General features: G+C 43.4%; 1 protein-coding gene across 1 annotated transcript; it reads right to left on the reverse strand.

Annotated features, from left to right (window-relative positions):
* Positions 1–495: 495 nt before the first annotated feature.
* Positions 496–27,999, reverse strand: LOC133421817 (sphingosine kinase 1-like). Its single transcript, XM_061711593.1, has 5 exons — positions 27,529–27,999; positions 15,528–15,677; positions 9,985–10,079; positions 9,541–9,656; positions 496–8,013 (listed from the first exon to the last, which is right to left on the reverse strand). Exons 1-5 carry the CDS (start codon positions 27,947–27,949, stop codon positions 7,104–7,106), a joined length of 1,692 nt encoding a protein of 563 aa, XP_061567577.1. The 5' UTR covers positions 27,950–27,999; the 3' UTR covers positions 496–7,103.

Consider the following 27,999-nt stretch of genomic DNA (forward strand, 5'->3'; position numbering starts at 1 on the left):
TACTCAATTATTACCACACAGTTGGTGTTTAGTGTAATGTTGTCAGCTTTAAATATATAGAATACAAATACAGATCCTGCGTAGCACATTGATTACCTAGTCGTATAATTGACAACTGGCAAGTGAAAATGCAAATTGTGATGTAAATCTGGTACATAGGACATGTGAGTAGTTCCTACATAAAATCACAAATCACTCTTTAACATAGATTGCTCTGCATAGCATCAGTGCGCATATCTGACATATCTTTGAGTTGTTCACATATAAAGATCAAGGGCCAACTCCCGACTGCCTGCCAATGTGATGTGGTGTTTTGTTTTTCTTTACTTTGGTGCATCATCTTTTTCCATAACTTCCATAAACGCTTGGGTTTCATGCTTAAGCTTTCAAAAACCTCCAGATATGTTTGACACATTATTAAATGTCCTTTGACAGGGCATAACATGTTCAGAGAAAAATGACAGAGAAGACATTTTTTATTAATGAATATGTTTATTAATCTTTAAAAAACGGAGAGAAATTCTATAAACAGGAGAAAAATCAAAACAAAAGGAGATGAACGCCTGATTGTCTCTTCTGCACACACATACACACACAGTCCTTTCTGGCTGTGCAGATCAGAACCTAATGGAGCCCCAAAGCAACATCAGAGAAAAACAAAAAGACTAAAACAAAAACACTCATCTTTAGCATACTCAAATGCAAAATTATATGGTCAAGAATGTATTTCTAAAAGTTTGTTTTTCGTTTTTTTTTTAATTTGTGCACCACCTAACTACCTTCTTGTGTAAAGACTAAGGCACTGAAATATCGTTCCTTATTTTAACTCACTTTAAAGAAAAAAAAGCTGCAAATACGTGGCACACAAATCACATAACAGTACCAAAGTTTTCTCTTCTTTTTGATAAACTGATCTACTCTTCGAGAAGCCAGCGTATATCAACACATAAGACTGATAAATGACTCATAACATTCATAATTTATCCATAAATCAAGGTAATATCTCTATCTTTTGATTACAGTGGATACAATAGCAAGACACAAGTTTTCAAGCCAATCAATGTAGTATAACCACATCGAACCACGTGGAGGCGTAACGATCTGCTGTGTTGACAAAAGTCAATGATAATACTGTATTGATGAGTGAGGACGGCCCAGTCCATCTGGTAATACTACTTTGTCCCACTAGAGCCCCAATTCAGTGTGTCTTTTCCAGCATTTGAATAAATGCTGAATGAGTCTTGGCTACTTTACCCAAGTAACTGCCTTGTCACATACCATAAGTAAGTTGCAATCATTGTCGATGCTGAAGATGGATGACTTTCATCTTTAAAGAAAAAAATCTGAAATCATAGTAAACGTGTGGCCCACCACTTCTGCTAAGTTAACAAGAATGTGACCACCGGGTGCCTTCTACGCTGAATATTTGGACCATTTTTTGAATGCACCGGTTGGGTACTTGCAATCCACTTAGCGAAGACATTGCATTTATGCACTCAAACAATAGCACAGGTGTGCAAGCACGGGATTTTGAACGCTGCATTGAACATCTTTGTGATATGTTGCCCCCGTGTGGTCAGATGTGGCATTGCTACTTAAAGTGACTTTAAGAAGATTTTTGATTATTTTCAGCATGTACATGGTACATAAATGATTAGGTTATTATTATTATTTCATTAAAAAACATTACTGGGATTCTAACTACCAGGTTCAATTCATTTCAATTCAAAGTCTGTGACACAACTTTCTCCAGTAGCAGTACTGAAGAGACATATATCAACATTTGTGTTTTTAAGAGCTGCTGATACATTAAAGAATCCAGTGGAACATCTAACAGTATCGTACCATAAGTTAACAGCACTGTAACAGCCTACGGCATGATGTTGATTATTATTTTCAAGAGCCCGTTCCTCAGATGATGAATTACAATGAGCTGGATGTTGGCTTTCATTAATGACACACAATTCAGACTCCTCTGCAGCTGAGCTTATGTGGTCAAATTAATCTCTATCTAAATTTAAAAAGAAGGGAACAGGTGGTAGTATGAAGAGATTGTGTTGTATAACCAAAGGATATATTTTCTTGATGAAGCCAGCGCTCCCAGTTCAACGGTGGCCCAGCAGGGAGCGCTCTCGCTCCAAATATCTGCAGCCATGACAAGGCATTTGCATAGCTCGTCTCTACCCATATACTCAATACATTTAATAATGAACAATGCACGTGGAAAGCTGCAGCTGGAGGCATGCAACCTGCACGACACAGTCATACATTGCAAGCAGCTGGATAACTTCAATGAGTAATGGTAGAAGGTACAGTATGAGGGATATGAGTTGTATTTTATTATACAGTATATGTAGAAGTCTCAAAATGTAAAATCAAGTCATAGGTGGAAATCGGCACTGCAGTGTGAATGGAAACCCAAGATTATCAGATCGGCAAGATCCACTTCAAGTACAATGAAACTCTTCAAGGGACTGTGGAGGGAGAGATGGTAATCTGGGAATCTGAGAATGGGAGCAGTTACATGTTTTTGTGTCATCGCTTTCCATTCTTCTTCATTCAGTTTCTGTGAAAGGCAAGGAGCTTTGGTCAATGCCTCTGCAAAACATCTCAGGAAGGCAGTATGTTTGGGAAACGCATCAAAAAAGCTGAACTTGATCCGACTTGAAGCAAATGAATGCATCCAATGCAAGAGTGAAATCCAGTCAGAGTAGACAGTTCTGTGTCAGTGCAGCTGATACGCAAGGAGAAGCTCATCTGCACAATTCTGCTTGATAAAACAGTCCAACTGGTTCTGCGCACACAATTATTAGTGGACTACTCTGTTCTGTTGCTCATGTTATTGTTTCACCTTGGGGGTCATTTTTCTTACAACAACCAGTCACAGCAAATGCTGCAGATTTATTTAAGAAGCTCAACTGTGGGGATTTGATTGGTGACAGCAAACACTATTCTCCTGAAACGCTCAGTTGCTTTAAATCAAAGTTGAAAACCTTTTTATTTACTGCTGCATTTCAGTAATTTCCCACAATGCACCTTTAGTTCTTGGATCTCATTCTTAACTGTCTGTCTGTCTTTAATTTCTGCTCTTCAACTCTTTTTTAAACACTTAAAAAAAACTCTTATTATGTAAAGCACTTTGAATTGTCTTATACATGAAATGTGCTACACAAATAAACTTGCCCTGCCTCCCATCTTTGTCCAGCTTCAAAATGTCATGCACTGTGTATATTTAAATGTGTTCAATCAAGCTTTTACATTTAATTTAAAGTGCAGTTTGTTTCAGAATATTTAGAAGTTTTCTGTTGAGTCATAGAAACATGTAAATGTTGCAGCAGCACCGCCCTGAGACGCTCCAGGATCAATGGAGAGAAGCATCCATGACGGGGGCTTCCTGGCTGCACATCTCGCGGCTAGCCCAAAGGCGTCGCCGGAGACGCGGCGGGCAGAAATACCAAGCAGATACAACTATCTGTGATTACAAATAGGTTTCCTAGAACTGAAGGGGGTGTTTGTTTATCTGATCCCACCTACCAATCTGTTAAAATGTAAAATCCCACAAAGCATTTAACTGCGTGTTCAACCAGTATGCAAATCAAAAGTGTAACATCAGTTGACTCTTTGCCAGGAGACGGGGATCTATAAATCACCTTTAAAGGTAGAGTGGGTGATCGTGGGCCCAATTGTTTTACGTGAGTGAAATGATTTGCTGGATCCTGCAGGAAGTAAAACGAAAAGATATATTGGTGTGTTGTGTCCTTGATGGCAACGGAAACTGATGTGACTAAACAACAATGCCATGGAAGCCATACATCTGTCTTTAAGCTTTACACATATTGTATATGAGTCGAGTCTTTGATGCCTGAATCATGGCTTGCAGAAGCCTATCTAATGTAAGCCAGACTACATCACATCTGTAGCTTACAGTTGGTCATGAGTAGCGCGTTCACATGTTCTAGAAACTTATTTCTTATGGAGATCAAAGGGAAGAAGATAACATTTTGGTTGTATGCTGTCAAAATTAATCTCATCCTTTCAAATATTCCAGGGCATCACCTTTTACCTTCTTTCAGAAAACTAACACAACCTTTGCTGCCATTAATGGTCCAGATGCTGGCATTACTAGCACCTAATGGCGCTTTTGCATTAGTACCGCCTTAGCCCGGCTCGGCTCGTCGCGGCTCGTCGCGGCTCGTCGCGGCTCTACCCGTTTGTCCCCGTTTGTTTTTCCACAGCCAGGGGAGAAGTGGGGGGGTTTGGGTGAAGCTGCTGTGACGTACTCGATTGCGCAACACCTTTGTTCGTGTCGGCGCTGTTCAGAAATCAGCTGGAGCCGCGAGCGGCTGAGAGTAAAACAGCCCGTCTACATCCCTTTTTTAATTCTCTCGTCAGCCCCCAGGTTTATGAACATCTGCACCTCAGAGTTGGATCACCAAACAGACGTTTGCGCTGTATAATAAAAATCGCTGCGAGCCGCGGGTCGCTCTCGCGCTGACTCCCGCTTCCTGATTCAAACGTTTGACGGCCCCGCCCCCCGACCAATCAGTGGCGTGGAGGGTGGTGACGTCAGAAATAGTCCCTGCTCAGCCCTGATTAGAACCTCGGCAGAATGGTTACAGAAAGAGTATCGGCTTGGAGAGGCTCTACCCGTCTCAGCCCCTAGTGCAAAAGCGCAAAACGGGGCCGTGGCGGGTAGAACCGAGTTAAGGCGGTACTAATGCAAAAGCGCCATAAGTGACGAGGAGCAGTGTCCTTGGGTACTTGGACCCTCAAATCCACTGCTCTGCTTAAAAGGAGGATCAACATACTCTGTTTCTTACAGATGCCGGAGAAGAAGACCCGGTTTTGTTGTACGTCTTGTGCGATGACAATAAAATTTGAATCTGAATGTGAAACTAACGGCCCAAGCAACTTTTTCCTCAAACACAATATTTGTTAAAAAAGCCTCTTTAAAACAGTTGAACAGTAGTAAGTGCAAGTCCTGAGAAATGATTGTTTTCATTATGAGAATGGACCTCGGCGATACCTACAAGGTGTTGAAAAGCTGAAAATCCTTTTTTTTTCTTTTTTGATCACATTCATATATGCAAATGCATAGCAGAACCTAAAACTGCAGAAGAGAAAAGAAAATTAACACAACGGTCTCTCATGTTTTTTGGTGTAAGGCCTCGTGAGCAGCTTTTCATTTGGCAACTTAGGTGCCATCTAATAATCTTTCCTTAAATTTTCAGTAATACATCCTGCAGTTTACAGGACCTCACTGATCTCTCTACTTTGTTCGCCACTGTATCACCAATTTCCTTCGAACAGTCCCTAATCATTTTTACAACTATGTGCATTAGGAAAAGATATCTTTGCTCTGTCCAGTGGAAGATTCCTCAACAAGCGCTAGGAAAAAGCAGCGGGTCATCTTATTGCATGTGGCTGTATCGCACGAGGGGTAACAGTTAAGCGTCTGTCAAACCACTGAAAGCTGAAAATCAGCACTTTCTCGGAGCCTCATTAGGCTGTCAACGTTCCCGACTTTCTGTTTCTGTTTCTGCAGCGGGAAGTGATTCTGTTTCCAGCAAATGCAGCAGGATTCAGCTACGGTCTGATCTTCTCCAGCGCGTTGACATTGTGAGAGAGATGAGATGATACACCTGCGCTGCAGTCCTGGTGCAGCCTGAACTACACCGGTGCGTGTGAGAGGAATTGCACTCGTGTGCAAGAGTGTGCAAGTGGGCCTGATGATAATGCTAACACTTGCACTTTCCTCCGCTCCAGCGCACTGATGCTCATCACCACGGCACCGGCAGCTAGCAGGGAGGACGCACGGAGGGATCAGCAGAAAACACTTGACTTCCTCAAGCTCACGTTGATGGCATGCATCTCAATATGCAGCGCTGCAACGCCTGCACTGTACGCCCCCCGAGTGTGCTTAAACCGGTCTAATATGTCCAATTAAGAGTTTTTCAAATGGTTTAAAAATACACTTGTACAGATGTGAAGTCTCCTATCAGGGACCCGTAAGGTGCTGATGGCTTGTTAGCCCAGGATAGAAGCGAGAGCACACTCTAAAGATGGCAAGACGAAGGATCATATGCGCACTAGCAGATCACTCCCCTCCCCCCCACTAAGTGCTGCAAAGATGCGAGGGTATGCATGTGTACGCGAGGATCTGGGCTTCAGATGATGTGAGGGGGAACTGTGTACGTGTGTGAGTGGAGGCAGTTCTTGCAGTAAATGATGGCTGCAGATGAAGAGGGGCAGGAGGACAGGAAATGGACCAGACGGTGGTAAAGGTGTATCCTCAGCTGGCCCTCCAACAGTTTCCACACACGAGAGAAGAAGAGGAGGACAGTGGTTCATGGAGTGATAATACTAAACATGGCCAGATCTGGTTTGTGGGAATGTTTTATATAAACTATGTAAAGATTACAGATCTGATGATGTTAAATCCACTGGGGATTTAGATCTCCTTGGTTAAAAAAAACAACTTTTTTTTTTTTTTTTTTTTTTACTAAGCTGGAGGGCAGGCGATGCTGTCAGAGTGTTCGCCCGGTGGGGAGATTGTCGGCCTGGAGTGATGGGGGTGGGGGCAGGGGGGCGTGGTTTTTCCAGGAACCTCCCAGGACAGGAAAATGTGCTTCTCTTCACATGTGCCAGGCTTATGAGGTCCGACAGCAGAGAGCACCACGCACTCCTCTGTCACCGTACTGCCAAAGCTCCTCGTGTACAATCGCATATGTACACACACTTGACTGCACACAAACATATATGAGGATCACTTGCTCTCTCAAGGCCACGCACACACACACACACACACACACACACACACACACACTATTCCTCCCCTTTTTTCTGAACCTGGACCAGCCAGAAGCGAGAACAATCCTCCATGGCTGTGACCCTGAATCTAACATTGAGAGACCGAGGGCACGGGGAGTCGGAGGGGTCCATAAAAATGGGACGAGTCATCTCTGTAGAAAAATAAAGGAATTTCCAGAGGCTGAATAATTGTCTTTGGCACTTCTGAAAACACAGCAGATAGAAAGAAACCGACACTATAGCGTATAAAAGGCCAAACTGAAAGGAAAGAGGAGAATCTTTGCTCTCCGTGTTCAACCACATATGAGCCGCGCCATGCTGGGGTGGATCTGAGCCTGAACGGGCCCGTACTCCACCATCTCTCCGTCCACCGTGATCATGCCCTGTGGGGACGTGGGCTCCAGCCGCAGGGCCTTCACCTTCTCGTACACCAGGTGGGGGCAGCCGCACGCCAAGTGGGCGCCCCGCTCCATGGCCAGGAAGAGGCGCAGGAGGGCGGGCCGGGAGATTCCCGCCGTCACGTAGAACAGATGGATCAAGCCGTCGTCGGCCATGGCACCCGGCACCGTCCACAGGTCCTCCGCCAGGTGGGACTGGTAAATAGCCAACACCAGGACAAAGTCCTCCTCTTTCACCACCGTCCAGCCCTCCGGAACCGGCTGGTCCAGGTCGGGGAGCAGAGAGTCCGCCGCGGCCGCCGTCTCGTTGTCGTTCTGCGTCTCAGGTCTCTTGTTGGTTATGGCACTGCTGGAGGAGTTGGCGATAGTGTTGCGGTTGGAGTTCGTACCGATGCCACCGTGGCGAGAGCTCTGCTTGGGCGAATTTTTAGGGATGAGCTGGCAGGGGAGGGAAGAGCAGAGCGAGGGGTGCTGAGGCGTGGAGGGCGGGTGGTTGGCGTTTGTGCTTCCTCTCGGAGGTTTGGGTGCTTCCTTCACAGGGAGATAAGCCAACCTGCCCTGGTACACTCTGAGAGAGGCCAGGCGCACCAGGGTGCCCATCAGGAAGCGGATAGCTCCCACATGGCGGTACTTCTCACTCTCGATATCGACATCTGCCACAAAGCCCCAGGCCAGGGAGAGGAAGGAGAAGAGGCGCTGTTTGGAGGCCAAGCGGATGGACACCAGGTCCAGAGAACCAACCAGACCTTTGCACAGCATGAAGCCACAGCTCAGCAGCAGCTCCTCGTTCCATGCTGGAGGAGACCTAAGTATAGCACAACACAACGCCATGTCAGTGTTAGTGAGCAATAAAACAAAAAAATACTATTTGATTTGTTCCATCTAGCTTTTTTTTAACAGCTGAGAAAAAGAAGAGCAGATAAATCAACTTGGTCCATGATTTGGTCGTTTGTCTCCACGGATGCAAACAAGAATTTTAAGGTGGATTTAACACCAAACGTTCTTAAATCTACATGCACATTTTATTCCCAGGTGCTTAACCTGCACTGACGACACTGCACTGGAATACTGAAGTCATACATTAGTGAAGATCGCGTGACTTATCATGATCCTGCTTGTAAATGTCAAAGTTGAGTCAAAAACATCCCAACACGGCCGGTGGGAAGGCGGGGTCAGATTTGTGTTGCTGATGAATGCACAATTGTTTGTCGTAGAGTGCTGCACATCTGTAACATCTGAGGAACCAGTATGTGTTGTAGTTATAGCAAACCTATGGACAAGTTAATGGGAGGATGTTTAAAGTTAAACCATTAAAAATGCTTGTAGGGAGAGAATGGAGAGAGAGAGAGAAGGGCAAAAAGAAATGCTCACATGTTAAACAAACCCCATTACCTTTGCTGTATAGATATTTGCTACAAAACTAGTACAAGTACAAAACTAATGCCTGAAATTGCAAATATAAGGAAATATTTATGGTGAATAGCCACTAAAACTGGCCGTTCTGAACAGAACTGTAAAGACATGGTTGAGAAGGATACTTTTGTACTGTATCGCTGCAGTATTTTGACCAAAACAATGTGAAATGTGCAGCCATTTCACGAAGACCTCTGACTTTTCTGCATGTTTGACTGACTCTAAATCTAGGGGTTGGACTCCCAGTGGAGAGAAATGTGTCTCATATAACAACTAAGATATTTTAGAGGCACATATTATACACAATAAGCGTGAATTAGAGCGAATGGGCAATCTTCATGAGGTGACAAGCAGCTGTAAAGCTAACCTGAAAGCTTGTAAATGGCTTTAAAGGGACGAAAGGAGGCTACGTCTGACAATCCTGTGTGATTCTCCACACATGGCCCCGTCCTCACCAACCTGAGGAAGGCTAATATGGACGCCTTCAGATCATATGGCTCACCGAGTTCATACTGTGTCATCCAGAAGCCCAACAGCTTGAAAGCCAGAGGTTGTCGTGGTATTTTGGCAGAGCAGTACCACTTTTTTTGATGCCGCGCCAACGACCAACCAGCAGATGGAAGTGACACCATGGACATATGCCGGATTAACAAGTTCCTCAGCTGCTCTCAGGACTGAAATCAGTCATAATACTGAGTTTCTGAACCTGTTACATCACTCCTTTAAGAGTTTAAGCTACCTGAACTGACCTCTTGCTCTACAGCAAATCTGTCTCAGTCCCTGCTATCTGCTGAGTCAGCCTCCAGCGTAATTACACAGGAAGAAGATGAATTATCTTTACTTAGGCCGGAAAAGGTTCATGCGTTTGCACCGTTAGCCCATGCATTTAAATGCTTCATTAATAAATATCCCGACTCACTTTGAGTAGTGGTGGACAGATGCGGCCAGGGCGTTGCCAGAGCCACCTGGTAGGATACCCAGGGGGATCTGGATGGCTTCTTGCCAATCTTCTCGCTCCATCAGACCATTTATCACCTGAATGAACAAAAGCAGAAACAGAAGCATGGTTCCACATCAGAAGCATGACAAAACGTTTTGATTAAAAAAGCTTGAATCTGTTCTGTCCTGCGACCTGATGCTACCACGACTGAGGACAGAACATAAAACATATTTCTCGCAAATCCATCGAATTTTGGAGCAAGAGTCAAAGCACCTGAGCTCCTCTGTCATGTTTGAAACTGAAATTAAAATTGCATAAGCCTATTCCAAGAAGTGCTGAGAATAGAAAGACGGACATGCAGGCTGGTATCATTGGTGATTGATTAAAAAGCACGTCGTTATTAAGCAGAAATGGGCATTGTACCTCAAACAGCAGCCCGTCTCCAGACATGATGACCAGTGCATCCCACTGGGACAGGTCGGCCTTTCTCACCAGCTCCCGTGCGTGGTTCTGATGCTCTGGAGAACACAAATGTGAGAGAAAACCGAAAGATAAAGCAATGTGGCAGACAAATTGGTAAAGTAAGAAAACAAGGGCAAGGGGTGTGAAAGAGACATGTTCCCTTTATCAGGGAGATTAGGCAGAAAAGAGATTCAATTTCCCTTCATCAGGCCAGACGTATCGCATTTGCTCGTCCAGTGGCTACTTAACATCTCCGAGGCAGCTTAGCAAGCCTCCAAACATCTGTGTCAGAAATATCTGCTTGTGTGTGTGTGTGTGTGTGTGTGTGTTGGTTAATTCGCTGGTGCTGCAGGGAGCTATTTGTTCAGCCTAGTTTTATTGGCAGCATCCTTGAGTGGGTCCCTCTGCTGGGGGTCTGTGGGCTCATCCCGCCAGCATTAAAGTCCACAGTCCTGCCAGCTGAGACTCCCCAGCGTCGTTTTGTGTGTGGAAATTACTTGAAAGGGAGAGAAAGAGCTAAATATAGCACAATGAAGAGGAAAAAGGGACACATCTACAACTGCTCAGCTTTTAGCTGGGGCGACACAGTATCAGTGGGAGGCTACGTCCCTGCTGCAGCGAGCTGCTGATCGGGCTAGTGAAAAGCCAGCATTGGTACATGAGAAGGCATCTGTCAAAAAGAAAACGCTCCTTGTTGGATCATGTTGCATCATCTGGGTACCAGCATGGCGAAGCTAACAACTACCATGTCAAGGCTGGGCAATAACATGCTTAGATTACTATTGTTTTCCAAGCTCGTTATATTTTCTTCCTCCTTTCTTTAGTAGCTGGATATTGCCCTGAATCCTCCTGCCATGAACAGTCTTCCTCAATTATTGATCGACCCTTTGCCTTCGCGTTGGTTAGCATCTCCCGTCTCTGGCCGTGCTCTCCAGGGACCAGTGTCGCTGCTGTTTGTTTGCAGCGTGGGGCTGCTGGAGGCGGAGATGCAGTGGCGTGTTGACAGAAAGGCTGAGGGGGGGGGGGGGACGCTGCACAGCTGACTCAGCCTTTTGAACCTACCGGGCCCTGCACTCACGCTTTCCTTCCCAGGCGCTTCCTTACTTAAGAGACGGCTGGAAAACACGTACGAACATCAGAGAACAGCTGAAGACAGCTGCAGATTAAGGTTGTAGTAATACAGTTGCCAGATTGAAAGATGACTCTTATCTGCTGCACAGATGATAAGGATTTCTGACAGGCTTTTAATGATAAGCACACACTTGAAATCCAGAGCAAATTACAGTTGCTTCACTTTAAAAGTGGTGGATCCCTTTTCTCCACTATCCACAGCTGACTTCCTTTAAGGTTAAACCAGGTAAAGAATAACATTGGTACACCGTATGCGTCATGCAGTATGTAAAAGGTACACGCTTACACGAGAGTCACCTCCGTGGCTGCTTGTCCTTCCTCAGGCAAAGGCAGCATGATACATTCATCAAGGAGGTGTGTGGTGAGTTCACCGGCTTATAGTTACATCTCACTGGCTCTGACCACTCACTGCCCTTATTGACCCACATTCTTCCCTTTTAATTGTGTCCAGCTCCATCCCCATCCAGCTCCTGACCTTCCTTCAAGTCCCAGGAGTCTGCACGGAGGGCACTGAAGCGAACCAGACTAAAACACAAACAAAAATACACAAGCGGTGTCTGGCCTTTGGCTCTGCCTTCAGGGTTAGCAATCAATCTCTCTCAAAGCAGCATTTGAAGCGTGCTCTCACCCCCTCCATGGTTTGTTCTAATCACTCCATCTCATTCATAGGTCTTGTTAAGGAGCACTGCAGTTACAATTATATAAAGCAACAAACTTTATGCATGAGTAGGGGTGAGCTCTTCTGATTGACGACTGATATGGTTGATGGCTAGATGTCATCACTTCAGCTATGTAAACACTATCTTGACATGACTTCTCAGCTTTTCGTAAATAGAAAACAGTGCATCATTATTTTTATTGAGATAATGTGGTTTGTTGTTCTATTCATTTTACTTCACGGATGTGACAGGCCGTGAGCTGGCCTGGAATGGTCCAAGGACGAAGCTTAGCTAACCAGTAGGGAGTAGAACCACCTTCCAGATTGGCATCCCCCCCTTCAGACTGCCTAACTCTGCCTTGACCTCTGTCCGGACCCAGCTCTAAATAAAAGCCCGGAGGCTTGTTGGTGGGCTCGGTGGCACTCCATCAGAGTTTCTCCAGTCCTTGCATCAAATGTTGTTTCAGCAGAGAAAATTAAAGTGTGTGTTGATAGACAAATAGGACTGGAAAGAACGTAAGGTAACGGTAGTTGGCATTCCAGAGCACAGATGCATCTATGTGGACATAGATGTGGACTATGTGGACTCCATGGCCACATCAGTTAGACATGCACCAGTCCATTGAGGGGTCCGGTGGTCCTGGATCAGAGCTCCCCAAGTCCTCCTTTTAAATGTTGTGTCAATAGCAACATTTGAAATTACGGTAGATGGACAAATTTGACCAGAATGTCATAATGTAATGTAACATTTAGTATCATAGGATGAGCGAGCCGGATAAACTGAGGTGGGTGTGTTTCAGCTGGGCCTCATCGTTCTGCCCATTTGCCCATTTCTGGATTAACCACAGATGGGGGGCATCAGTTTCCTGCCAATACGACGCCATGCAGAGTGGCTTCAGGGAGGCTTCAAAAGCACTCTTCAGAAAACATATGGGTGATGTCATAATCAGTTTGTTCAGTTCTTTTTGTACGCTCACTGTAGTCCCCTAATTAACATCACACAGAAAGCTTAACGCCGTTTTCAAGAGGCACACCAATTGGAAAAGGAAATGTAGTGGATTTGAAATGCCAGTTCCACTCTAAAGCTAACCAAGGGTGAACACATATTACAGACATACCATTCAGATATCCATAAACTGTGTCCGTTTTTGAAAAGGAAAAAAGGACATAACAGGTCTCCTTTAAAGCCGTCCAGTGTAGCAGCTCATTTGTAGTCAGAGAGAGGACTCATGGAGAATAGAGGCTCTGATGACAGTAGCCAATACAATACTGGTAAAGGTCATGCAAAGGCTTTAGCAAATCATAGGAGATGTAGAGCAGCTGGCCTGACAGAAATAAGCATTTAATGAGCAGTTTGCACGAGCCTGGGCGCCTGCAGATGTGTGTGCGGAATGAGCACACGCTCACGTTTGCTGTGAAAATGTGGTCCGTGAATCTGTGATCGCAGTAATTGCTGCGCTCTGATATGTATGCATGTGTGGAGTTTAGTGTGTGTCAGGGAAGATGGATATGTTTAATATTTGAGTGGGATAACCAGGAATATCAGCTTGGTATTATACCAGATAGTGCCTTCACCACAAATAGAGTTGTTCCGATACCGATACCAGTATCTGAGGTAGTCACAGATTCTCCCGAAAATAAAGATATCAGTATTTACATCTATGCACCATCCGACACCATGTACTATTATTATTATTATTATTTCGGGCTGTAAAATCCTATAAGGAGAACTGACATGCTCATGGGGCAAGGGTGTGGTTTCCAGACTAAAACATGAAGATTGATGGGCAAAACTGTAGAATTCATTATCCAAGATGACCGGTTGGAAATTTCCGAGGTCAGAAATACAACTTTTCAAACAGCTCTGAACTTAATAATCATTCTTGATACGATGTTAGTTAAACCAAAAATGCTCAGTAGGCCTATGGTATTAAAAAGAAATACGAAAAAGAAAAGCAAAAGATAATACTGCCATTGGAACATTACTCAATATCAACCGATAGCAGAAAAAAAAAGTAATCGGAAGGAAAAAATTGGTATCGTTACATCTCTGATTACAAACATCCATCGTTCTGACCACCCCAATACGCCACCAACTACCTTTTCATCTGGATATGAGAGCCCTCTCCTCCTAACCAGAGCCTTAGCAGACCTGCAGGGATGGATATTCACCCTCTTCCTGATCAAGGAGAATGAACAGCACCCCAAGTCAACAGACGTGGCAGGTCTTGCTGCCATTGGCCTAGCTAAGAGGAGATGGATGGGGATTCCATAATATCGCTCAGTACGTTTACATGCACTAACAGAAACCCAAATTGTTGCCTTAATCCGACCAAAATTAGACATTTCCCAGGTATTGATGGGCTGTGATCCTGTGCAGTGTCGCCATCTCACTATCTTTGGGCCGCTGAAGTTTGTATGCAAAACAGCCAAGGGTCAGACAGGCACAGAGAAATGTGTCATGGTTTGGGGTTTATAGCTGTTTCTGTTTTATTTTGAAAGTGTCCTTGTGTTTTAGTTCTGTTTTGAATTCCCTCATTCCTATCTGCCCTGATTGTTCGCACCTCATCAAGTCTTGTCATGTCTTCCTTCCTCCCGGCTGGTCCGTTCTGTCACGATGTCCAGAAATGTAGGACCAAAGGCAGGAGACTGAGGTGGCAGGAGCTCCAAACAAAAGTAGTTTATTAACAAAAAGCGCTGCTGAGCAGGATCCAAATCAAAAACAAAAGAAGTCCTTGACTTGAAAAAACAAAGAGAACTAAAAACCTAACCAGGCAGAGAACCAAACAGAAACCACGGCAAGACACATTCAGGTAGAAAACAGTCCGGCAGGGACACGGGAAGAGACGGTACGGACCAGAGTCAAGGATTTACTCTGGTTTGATCTTTTCATCGGTCACTCTGCCATCATAACTTTCTCGAGTCTCGTTGACGCCTCCGGCATGATGTCCACTGTAGCAGTGTGAGCTGAAGTCGTGACTGGTGATATATCAAATGAAACTGAACTTCATATTAGAGCATGAGAGGAATTATTTGGTGCTACTTTATGCATAGTTATATGACAAGTAACTTTTCAAGCTTTTTAAATACTGCAATTACATTTTTACATTTCTTAACACATTTAAGAACTATATTCAGCTTGGATGTCTTAAGAATTGGCAAATCGGTCCATTGTATTTGCAATACAGTCTGTAAATAAGATACATTTCTACATTTCTGTTTTATGACATTTAATCATTTTCTGATGGCATCTTTTAGGATTTTAGAAATAAAAAGTTGAGTTTCTATTGTTTTTATCAATCCTTATCAATCCTACTGTGTTTCTACAGTTATTATGTATTGAGAGTTTTAAGACTTTACATCATTGTTGGATTATGGTGGGGTAAGATCGGGAAGGGAGTTTGGGGATATTGCTTTTAATATTTTTCTTTATTGTTTCTGCTATTTCACAGTAGAAACCTATAACTCTAAAGCACTTTGTGCCACATTGGGCTGTATGAAAAATGACATGCAAACAACATCTGATTGAAGGTCTGTCAGAGATTACACGCTGGTGCAGGCTCTCCAGCTTGTGTGTGTATAACTGGTGGGATGACCTAGTTTTCAAACTGATCATCCCATGATGTGGTCAGAAGTGTAATCCCTGGTTTCATGTGAAGCTGATCATGGTAAGAGTGCCTGCTGAATGCATGTGGAAAACATGTTTCTGACTGACCTGTAATGAACAGTTTGTAGGGAACGGAGGCCTCTTTGAGCATGCCCTGTATGTGTCCAGTAAAGAGCTGCAGAGCCTGTCCACGTCCACTGTGGGGGTTCACCAGGATCATGGTTCTGCAGGGCCTGCGCAGCTCTGTGTACGTCACACCTGAGACAGATGAAGAAAAGACAAGTGAGTGAATGAGTTTTTTACCGTGCAATACTTCTCCCGGACTATCTGTGCAATATTCCACTACATGTGTAACTATATACTATCATCTGTAAATAGAATCTCAGGTCTTCACTATTCAAATCCACCTTAACCTTTTTTTATATTTTTTATATTATTTATATTTCTTATATTCTTATATTTCTTATTGCTTGCACTATTGTTCTTATTTGTTTGCACTGGAGAGGTGATGCGGCTTTCAATCTCACTGTACCCAAGTACATTGACAATAAAGTATTCTATTCTATTCTATTCTGAAGGTGAAGAACACAGTTGTGTAGAAATGAGAGTAATATTTAAAAGAACATAAAAGAACAGCCTCTTCCCTCTGGGTCTTTGTGGCGCAGAAATATGAGGCGACACACAAATAAGAAGTAAACTGTAGAGTCACCAGCTGAGAGCTTTCAGACTGACGGTACTTAATTTTAATGTGACATTCTATCAAGGCAGAGGACTTCTTGATGTTTTCATTTTAATCTTACCAATCATTAATGGCCATTTTCGACATCTTATCATGCCCGCCAGGAAATCCTCCCACTGCTTGTCTCCTTCAAGTGAGCACTGACTGATAGAATGACAAAACTTCATCGCTCATGTACCGAGTTAACAGGGTGTTTGGGGAGCTTTCTGACTGGGAATTGGAGTTGAAAGGTTTATATATTCCATTTTCCTTGTAACTTTACATAGAACTATTCATTTCTCATTGACATGGCTGAAAAGGTCTTTTCATTCTACATCACACAGCATATCATCGTATTCAGAACTTTACAATTAGATCATAACAAGTCTACAACTGATAAATGCAAATATGACTTGTTTTCTATTTTTACCCTCTCCTATTCTCCCTGTATGACAGCAGCCACATTGGCCTCATCTGTGATGGGGAAGAGTGGGCCGACAGGAGCGATAGACTGCTGTCACAGTGCAGCATGAACAATGTGGAGCTCAACGCTCTCAAGACAGTGGAGATAAGTGGACTTCAGAAAGGACGCAGCCCCCCTCCCCCTGTCGTCCTCTGACACTCCAGTGAGCTCTGTAGAGTCCTTGCTCTGCCCAGGAACCACATTCACCCAGAAGATCAGCTCCCTCACCAACAAGCCTCAGCATATATTGTACGAACAAAAAAACACAATTATGAAGGAAGATTTCACAAATGTGTATGTTTCAAATTTTTTTATTTCCATTTTATCTTTGGAAAAAATAAAGATAAGGATCAATCAATTCTATTTATATTGTGTCTATTATAACACAAGTTGTCTCTAGGGGGGACTGCAGGTCAGGATGTCAGTAGATATCCAACAGGCATCTATATAGACCAGTGGTCTTCAACCCTGGTGCTCAAGATCTACAGTCCTGCATGTGTTAGATGTTTCCCTGCATCAACACACCTGGATCTAATTAATGATCTCATCAGCTTGTCAATCAAGTCTGCACCAGTGTGGTAATGACACAGTCATTTGTGTCAGGGTGTAGATATAGACAGATGGAGGTAAACACTGGAATAGTGAGAGGGTGGGACTGCAGGGCAACATGCAGCTCTGGAAGCTCCTGTAAAGGCCTGTAAACATCTACAGAAGAGAAAAAGAGGGGACAGACCAGCACAACAAGCTACAAGAACAATGGATGATATTGTTTTTGTTTAACTATTACAGGCTTTAATGCAGAATTATATATTAGAGTGCCTTTTAGTTAAGTTGTTTGGATGGTTGGGCATCTGTATCGGAGCCCCCCTGGATGTCTCCCTAGGGAGGTGTTCCAGGCATGTCCCACCGGGGGGAGACCCCGGGGAAGACCCAGGACACGCTGGAGAGACTATGTCTCTCGGCTGGCCTGGGAACACTTGGAATCCCCCCAGAAGAGCTGGAGGAGCTGGGATGAGGGAAGTCTGGGCATCTCTGCTTAGACTGCTGCCCCTGCAACCCGGTTTTGGATAAGCAGATGAAAATGAATGAATGGATGGATGGATGTATGTTTGGGTAAAATGTAGCGTCTTGGATGTCTTGCGAGTCTAACTTGCTAGTACTTGTCACTCAGTCTTTTGAGTGAAAACGATCTCTGACTACAACAATTATTTAGCTTTGTTCACTTATGACCTTGTCAACTGAAATGATTTATCATCTTCTAAAGACAACAGGCATAATTCCAAACAGGCAAGTTCCTTCATATAGCTTTTTTTTAATTTACCAAAGCATTTAAGTTTCATTTTGCCCTGAAGAAATAGTCTCCCAGTTGCCACTATTAAGCATTGTGTGTCCCTGGGGTTTGCCAATGCCATGGAGGGCACTATGAAGGCTAAATTTATAAATTCTAGTGTACTTGGTTGCCATTAACAGGAGTTACAACTTTTAATGTGCCTTTGGGGAGAAACTTTGGTTTATGGAATTGGACTTTGCAGCAGACGCCCTTCACCAAAGTCACCAGAGACTATATCGAATGAGTTATAAAAAAAGGGGGAAAAGGAAAACTAAGACACTGAAGGGGGAAACAACAGCATCATCTTCCAATGTAGAACCATGTCTGCAGGTGACCTTGGTATCACTCAGAAACATTCGTAAAAATATAAAATGCAATCATACTTATTGAGAATTTTAAGATCTGAAGGCATTTTGCATCATAAGCAAGTGCTTTGGGCATATTCGTTGTGACTAGGTCTCTGTTAAATCTGTTTCAGATATCCAGGTAATTTTCCTCCAGACATTTCATCGTGTCAGCATCCCTCTTTGTGCCCTGTGGTGGGCTGCAGTTATCACCCCCTGCCTCTTCTTCATTTGTTCTATGATGACGGGACATTGGAGCTGCAAAAATATCTCAGAGAAAGATGTGTGAACCCACCAGGAAGTCTGAGGCAAGAGTGCAAAAACACACGGGCATGTGCCAGACTCTACCTCCATTCACTCAACACAGGGTTGGCTTTGTTTGCTACTTGTATACCAGCACAATGCAGCTTTCAGGCACAAAAGCTCTATACACTTCCAGAATAGAGTGGAAACTAGCTTTTGACAGTGGAAGAGCTTTAGATACAGGTTCTGCACTCAAGTGTGCTGAGCTGCAAATCATCCTCTTAATAAATCCACGGATTCCCTTGAAAAGGTCTACAGCTGAAAACCCTGAGGACTTAAAGGAGAAAAGTAATATATGAAGTGGAGGAAAGTTCTTCAATCATCAGATTAGATATGCTTATATGTAATGAAATGGAATATAAACTGCAGTTTAGTCAAACTTTAAAGCAGCTAGAGCAAACTCTGTCACGCTTTGGAGTAAAGGAGGATCCAAACATAGGACTTCATGGATGGAAGGAGGAAGATGAGGAAGGTGCATAAAAACTTTTATTAATATAAGCAAAATCAAAGGCCCTGTAGTACCAGACGCACAGAAAGCTAAAATCAATTAGCAGAGCACAAAGTAAACCTGAATAAAATATATTTGCATACTGTTAGAGGGAAAATATTTTCCCATGATGTGGCCTGTTTGATTTGTTTCTTTTATCTATCTGCTTTTCTCACCATTCTTTGCTGCGTCATGTGAGCCGTGTCAAGGTCGCCTCATCTGAATCCACTGTGCGATGATGTGATCCACACCACACCCACAGCACACCTACTTCCTGATTGTACTCTGAAATCGACACCCTTTTCTTCTGTAAATACACACCCATTTTTTCATGTCTTTAAATAAACCTTGCTGGGGGCAGGATGGTTGTAGTTCGCTGCTCGTGCGCCAACCCTTGCATGCAAGAAAATAAGATGTCTCAGCCTCTTTCTTCAGATCACTGAGTGTTTTTCCTCTCTAGCACATACACTCACCAGCCAATTTATTAGATACACTTCTCTAGTACCGGGTTCGACCCCCTTTTGCCTTGAGAACTGCCTTAATCATTCGTGGCATACATTCAACAAGGTTCTGGAAACATTCCTCAGAGAGTTCGGTCTATATTGACATGCTAGCATCACGCAGTTGCTGCAGATTTGTTGGCTGCCCATGATGCAAATCTTTCGTTCAAGCACATCCCAAAGGTGCTCTGTCTATTGGATTGAGATCTGGTGACTGTGGAGGCCGTTTGAGTAGTGAACTCATCATCGTGTTCAAGAAACCAGTCTGAGATGATTCTTTATGACATGGTGTGTTATCTACTGGAAGTACCATCAGAAGATGGTACACTGTGGTCATAAAGGGATGGACATGGTCAGCAACAATACTCAGGTAGGCTGTGGTGTTGACACGATGCTCAGTTGGTACTAATGGACCCAAAGTGTGCCAGAAAAATATTCCCCACAACATGACACTACCATCACAAGCAGCCTGGACCGTTGATACAAGGCAGGATGGATCCATGCTTTCATGTTTTTGATGCCAAATTCTGACCCTACCACTCAAATGTTGCAGCAAAAATCGAGACTGATCCAATTTTGGTGAGCCTGTGTGAACTGTAGCCTCAGTTCCCTGTTGTTAGCTGACAGGAGCAGCGCCTGAGGTGGTTTTCTGCTGCTGTAGCCCATCTGCCTCAAGGTTTAACGTGTTTATCAGCTCAAACCAGTCCGGCCATTCTCCTCTGACCTCTGGCATCAACAGAACTGCCATTCACTGGATATTTTCTCTTTTTCGGACTATTCTCTGTAAACCCTAAAGATGGTTGTGTGTGAAACTCCCAGTAAATCAGCGGTTTTTACTTAAATCACCTTTCTTCCCCGTTCTGATGCTGGTTTGAACTGCAGCAGATCGTCTTGACCACGTCTACCTGCATAAATGCATTGAGTTGCTGCCATGTGATTGCCTGATTAGAAATGTTTGTTAGCGAGCAGTTGGACAGGTGTACCTAATAAAATGGCCGGTGAGTGTATGTAGTAAGAATTTAAAATCATTACAATATAAGACAGGGAGCCAAGCACAGAGGTGTGTAGTCCCAGTAATTGGTCTACTGTGGAATTTTGAACAAACTGAGGACAGTGACTGACTCATGAGTAGACAGTGCATTCAGCAGTCAAGCCGAGAGTAGACAAAACTGTGCATATACTTGCATAATTTTTGCATGTCCCAAATCTTTCATACTAACAGACGGGTATGATCAGGGCTGCACATAATTATTTTGGTCTGGTGCTCAAAGGAGCCCCTGGATATGTGACTTGGGCCTCCAAAAACACGGTGACCCGTCTCGCCGGACCGATAAAAGAGGGATGCAGGAAAACGATATTTATTCACTTATAAAGATGAATGGCTCAATATGGTCCTTTACAAAGTTAATTTATTTCAATAATTCAACTAGAATATGGTGTAAAAGTTAATTTATTTCAATAATTCAACTAGAATATGGTGTAAAAGTTAATTTATTTCAATAATTCAACTAGAATATGGTGTAAAAGTTAATTTATTTCAATAATTCAACTAGAATATGGTGTAAAAGTTAATTTATTTCAATAATTCAACTAGAATATGGTGTAAAAGTTAATTTATTTCAATAATTCAACTAGAATATGGTGTAAAAGTTAATCTATTTCAATAGATATGTTGAACCTTTATTTGTTATAATTTGGATGATGGAATTGTTTATTGATTTCATAAAATATTCTCTAATTTATTTTTTATTTGGGGTTTTCATAAACTTTGAGCCATAATCAGAGCAGCGTCTTGCAGGTAACTGCTGCACGCACTGACGGACACTGGCTGATTTATGGTTCCGCGTTGCACCAACGCAGAGCTTACGGGGTAGGATACGCGGGAGCGCGAACGCATGGTGCGCGTCGCCGCGTAACATCATGCAGCCACTTCTCGGCGAACACACGTTTTCTGTTCGATTCGGGTAGTGGTTCAGTTTGGCGTCTCTTTGTAGTTGGTGGTGGTGGAACGCCAAAATAATTACTTAATGGCGCTTGCTTCTTGGACATTTTGACGAGACGTGTCAGGGTTTGTTCAATAAAGCTGATTCTTACCTCTCTTCCTGCCCAACGAGCATGGAGGGGGAGTAACGAGCGCTGTGATTGGCCAGTACCAACTTTGAGTGGCAGTTCTGGGGAAAAGCTCTCCCAATAGATTTTTTAATATTAGTATTCTGGTCTGGCCACAACCAATAAAATGAGCCCCAGCTGTTGGTACGCAAAAGCGCTTCGCAGCACAAGATTGACAGCGCACTGTGGATTTTGACGGCGCATGCGCTCTGGCGGCCCACTTATGTGCAGCCCTGGGTATGATCAATAACAAGGAGAATTGCACACTTTTTAGTGCTCACATGTTACTTATCCAAGAGAAACTAGTGATTTGAGAGGAACAACAGAGGTTCCTAACACATCCAGGAGGAGCAAACTGGCTGAACGACTTGACTGCCTGGGTCAGGCTTCGGAAAGCTGCCAAGGCCAGGAAGAAGCTAACGCTGTCATGGCCACCTTCCATAACACCACAAATCTTTACCAATATGCTCTACCCAGAAAACATCTAAATAAAAGTGTTAAGTCAGATTTCTGGGGAGAAGGAAAGGAACTGTTCATGATCAAAATCAGTACACAGCAGTGTAAATCTTTGCTATTGCCCAAATACTTGTGGAACTCACTATATGCGGAAGTATATCCTTCAAAAGCTGTTGAGATATAAAAGATAACAGAATAAATATCAGCTCCTTGACGGTACTACAGTTAGAGGATCACCAAACTGCAATATGTATTTAAAATTCTCAGAATGCTGAATCCACACCAGACAATCCATCCCAAATCTACTGAGATATTTCAGCCTTGACAGAAAAATATACATAATTACCATTCCTCAAGCATGATGCTGCTACTCTGTGCTGGAAGCGTTCAAACACAAGGCTGCATATATACAACTTTACTATGAAGATAGGTTGAAGTAAAACAAATATAAAAACTGTTTTTGTTAAGGTCTGGATGATTATAAAATGCATGGATGGCATGGAGAGTATATGTTTGTTCTTGACTCTCCATGACTAAATTCTTATTATATATCGCTACTAATAGGAATTTTATTACTTGATGCTGACATTGTCCTGCCATATTTTTATTTCCAAAGCTGTGAATAACTAGAGGAATATTTTACCGTTTCTTAAGTGGTAAACAAACATTTTTCACCCCCATTCTATAAACATAAAAATACTAAACCCAGTCACTGGAAAACAACTTATTTTTGGACATTCCTCCCCAGCCTGTCTATACAATATGTGAGACGGATGTGAAATCTGTCTGAGACGAGAAATCAGACACCTACAGGCACATCCTGCGCATCACTGTGGCAAGCAAACATTCAGCTGTCGTGTGTGTATTTCACAGTTACAAGCAGGTACACACACAAACACACATACACACACATAGCCAATAAGGCAATAAACAGACTAGCTTTGACAGTCTGTCATTGTGAACAAGTGCTGCGCTGACGGAGGAAGTGTTGCCACCTCAATGAAGCGAGTCTATCACCATGCAAAGAAATCCTGTATAAGTTTCCACTGTGGAATATCACACAGCACAGCTGAGATTTCTTTAACCTAGAAACCAATTCATGTTTTTGTTCAGGAGCAGCACTATATTGAGACTGCAAACAAGCTGCATTCCAAGGTTGGGTGAGTGTTTGCTGGGGAGGAGGCGAGAGGTCCAGAGAGGATAAACACCAGTGCCCACAGAGGCAGCATCAGGAAGAAAGGGGGGAGGGTCTGACAGGCCATCAAATGCATGTGTCACAGAGCTCCACGGGGACTGGGATGATGGCCGGGGTGAGAGGTCTTGTTGTGGCTCATTCTCGCTCTGGATTCCTTCACTGAGAGCTTCAGCAGGGATCCCACAGGGACAACAGTCACTGACAGGCACACCTGACCCTCAGCTGCCTAAAAAAAACAGTCCCTCTAGGGGGGAGGGTGAAATGTCCTTTCTTTCCCTTCTTGCACGCTCAAGTTATTATCTTACAACAATCGTAGCCACGCTTGCATGTTTATATTTTTTTTTGCTTGTTTTAAGACCCTGATTCTGGAGAATACCATCACAGCACGAACTGGATCCACCAAGTGTAAAATCTATTAAGTTAAAAAACTGTTGGACAAAAAGATAGACCTCTCAATTGCTGCAAGACATAAAAAAGACTCCAAAAATTAAAAAAAGGCTTACAAGAAAAGTCAAATCAACTATCCATGAATTGCGTGCAACTGCATGGAGGATCTTGTAGCAGCAGGGCTGCATCATAGTATATGCACTCCATTATTTACATCTCCTTCACTCCAATTGCAGCACGAATAATACTCCAAGTGACTACGGAATAAATTTCAACACACAGACTGAACCGGTAACATTACAACCTCACAGTAAGCAATATCATCGTGCAATAAATGCTGTGTTTAATCACTTCAAACTCAAGCGAAACTGTCCCACCGCGATAGCTTTGCGGCTAAATACCAATCTTGTGCGGCAATTCCACTTTTAATCCAACCTTTCCATCTGCAGTCCCAGACGAGATGACATGCAATTAACTTAGGGAGAAATGCTCTATGAGGGATTAGTGAATCACACTGACTTTCACACACCCTCTATGACAAGTAACGGGGGCAATTCTGCTGCATCTATTAGCACTGCATTACTCATTTAAAAGGCATAATATATTCTGTTAAATGCTGTATTATTGGCTAGTCTGGATCCGGAATGCTAAAACAAGTCATAAATTAATGATAGGATCACATCATCACTGAGACTCGCAAAGAACAGCAAAGAAGCAAAAGCATCTGAAATGAGAGACTGTAAACTCCTAGGACAGAAACGTGGACTGAAACCATCCAAAGAAAGAGCTCTTTGTTGAGTCCAGAGAGAGGACAGGGACACGGGGGCAGCCAGTTACCTCTCAGATTTCCATCTGCCTGCCTTCCTGGCACACAGGTCTGAATCTTAAACTCCCACTGGCTGCAGATCAGAGGGAGGCTAGATGTTGTTCATCACACACACATGTGCACGCATCCTCTCCCCATGTTTGCGGTGCACACCTGGAGGCGCTGACCAGGAGCTCCACCTCAGCCCACTACTCTCACTTGCCTCCATCTTTCCCAGCCAACGTTCCCACTGAGTCACTGCCAAGTTAAATGTCTGGCTCTTCTTTAAACGGAGCTGTCTGACCAAGAAAGGATGCTTGTTTTGTGATTTACAAAAAGAAAAAGAAAATAAGTTTCCTGACCTGGCCTGAACCAGTAGACATCAGCAAAACGAGCATGAGGCATAAACACCTCTCATGTTGTATTCATATTAATTACCCTGTCACTGCAAACCAGTCTGAGACAGCTAACAAGACGAGGACAGAGCAGGACTTGATGAGGCCTGACTACACGAGGCTGCTGCAAAGCAGGATGAAAACAGACGTTGTTGTGATGGGATTTTTTTTCCATACCTATCAGCAGTGAATTCTCTGTGGGAAATTCACTGAGCAGAAATAATAAAGCCTGCGCAACAGAGGGTCACCTGAATATCAAACCACTTAAGTGATCATTCTCACGAGTGTTGGTGTGTGTTTGTGCATGTGCTTTCACAGGAAGCTCCAGATGCAGGATCACGGACACGAGCATGAGTGAAGCAGCAGTTCAAGGGACTCCGTGCAAGCGTGATGACTCCAGACCAAATGGGGGCAGCATATCACAATCAGGTTCATGTGTCAGTCCCTGACACGTCACGTGTGACAGTGAAACAACTAGCATTATAATGTTGAATATATTGAATATATTGATTGATTGATTGATCGATTGATTGAACTTTTTATTTCCGTGTCATGCACATGACGTGCCCAGCCCGAGTGGGCTTACAAGACACCAAAAAAAAGAAAAAGGAACATAAAGCAAATGAAAGCCAGACAACAGACCCTGTACCAATTAAACATATAAACAATCCTGACGCTTTCTCCAGGCTTCAGAAACAAAATGAGCCAACTTAAAAACATTGAAGCTAAACAACCCGTCCATTCTATCATCGTCAGAGCACCAGAACATTTCCGGTTTTTTAACAAACATTTCGGTAAATAATGGAGTTCTCAGTTCATCATACAGAGGGCAATATAACAAAAAATTTGATTCACTTTCCACTTCATTAAGTTCGCATAATTCACACAACCTTTCATCTTCGGGAATGTTTTTAAATCTACCGACTTCAAGATTCAAGGGAAGGATTCCTGTTCTCAGCTGAGCCATTAAAGACCTTTGATTTCGTGTTAGGTTTGCTTTAACATAAGGTTCAGGGCCATAATTGTTGATATAAATGAAGTTTACATCTTTTCCCTATGGTGGAGTCTGCCCAAACTTTGCTCTCTCAAAGGCTGTGGCTCGAATGGAGAGTCTCCCAGATATTTGTCTACCGATGTTCAGCCGCCAGATGTTCACCAGCAGTCAAATATGGCGTCTTTGATGTGTCTTTGAGCTGTTCACACATAAGGATTGCCAACGGGGGAACCGCCAACCCCTCACAGATTTACCCCTGGCCGGTGTGTGTGAGCTCCACAACTGTCAAATCAGGCTCAAAATGGTGCAGTGTGAGGAAAGCCTGAGGAATTAATCTCACTTGTGCATTTACAGATGTGGTAGGCGTGGTGTTGTTGCTGTTATAGTTAACTTGTGCACTCCACAGTAGTATAACATGGTGCTGGCAGTTAGTGAATGCTGAAATTGTACTTTGACAAAATAAAAGCACAAAAACTGGAGGATGCACCCACTCACCCAATGACCTTTGTAGGATCCCCAAAGTATGATTCTCACTTAAATATTTCTCTCTGTGGCAATACCTCAGCATGATCGACATGTGAGCAAACTAAAGACTCAGCCAGTTTACCTTTTAATTTGCTTTCATTTGAATGAACAAAGGTACACCTCTTTTGCCTCTTTTGGGGAAAAAATTGGTATTGTAAAGCTGAATGGTCAGTCCCATACATGGCCTCAAATTTGTTTATTTTTTTTAATTTTATTTATACCGTAATATAATAAAGTGTAATTCCTATGAATGTTACTTTTAACGGCTGCTGGCAGTGAAGCGCACCTTTCACCCTCAGAACAGGTAGAGCTGGTTACCGTGGGAAGGATGGAATGCGTTTCCCTCCTGAAAAACTTGTTTTTAATGATTAGATGAAGTGACAGAGGAAGATTAATATGTGTCTTTTGAGATCAGGCCAGCACAGGTGGGTTTATACACTGACAATTAAAAATGAAGTTTGTTGCTTTACATGAATACATCTAGTTTTGAACTTAATCTGCATTTGTTCAAAAAACAAGACATTGTGCATTTTTTTCCTTAACAAGCAGTATTTCTGTAATCCCAGGCAATCTTTTCATTTACACACAAACAACAAGCAATGATCTTGTTGTATTTAGCTTTAACTTTTTTGCACGAGATTTTTATGTAGACCAAGAAAGACTAGTCTTTGTATAAACTACTTAATTTTTAGTATGTACAAAATTCGCAAGTAAAGTCAACTTCATTTTGATAAATAAAGTAAACTTAACACAATTAAGTGGACTGTACTTACAAAATGTATTATTTACATACAAAAAATTAAGTAGTTTATACAAAGACTAGTCTTTCTTGATCTATATAATAATCTCATGCAAAAAGTTACCTTCATTATTTTAAGTAGATCAAGCACAATATTTGTAGCCTAATTTGCACTGGCTTAAGTTTTATTACAAAACTTTTTTTTAATCATTATGCAAAAAGGGTATCTGAGCGGCTGATTTTATTATAAGCTTCAATCATCAATAATCTTCACATCAAAATGACTCCATGATTATGATTTAATTATGAATCAACTCCATGGTAAAGTTAATAGTGAATGGTAATGTCTCCATGCTCACCCTCTCTGCGAGGAGCCTGCAGCTCTGCAGCATCCCTGACGGCGTGCGCCCATCTCTCGGCCTCCCGGAGGTTCACCAGCGGGTCCTGGCCCGGCGCGACCCGAAAGCACTGCTCCACCCTCTGCCGGGTCACCCCGGCGCTCATCCAGCGCCTCTTCAGCGGGTAGAAATACGCCGTGAAGTACGCGCCGACGTCCGCGCCGTCCTGCGCCCGGTGCGCCCGGCAGCCGACGCAGTCGCTCAGGTGGAACACCGCCTTATTGGTCCTGTCGGGCGACGCGGAGATCCTCCGCACGCTCAGGGCGCTCTCCGTCAGGCTCACCGAGTACCGGAGCCGCTCGTTCAGCGGGTCCGCGAACTCCCCGTACAGCAGCACGCCCGGGAACCCGTTCCGCTCCGGATCCGAGACGCCTCTCTCCATCCCGGCGACGGGCGGAGAGCGCCGGTGCGGGTGGCGGTGCGCTGCGGTGC

This window comes from Cololabis saira, chromosome 21 (genome assembly GCF_033807715.1).
Source record: "Cololabis saira isolate AMF1-May2022 chromosome 21, fColSai1.1, whole genome shotgun sequence".
Taxonomy (NCBI): Eukaryota; Metazoa; Chordata; class Actinopteri; order Beloniformes; family Belonidae; genus Cololabis; species Cololabis saira.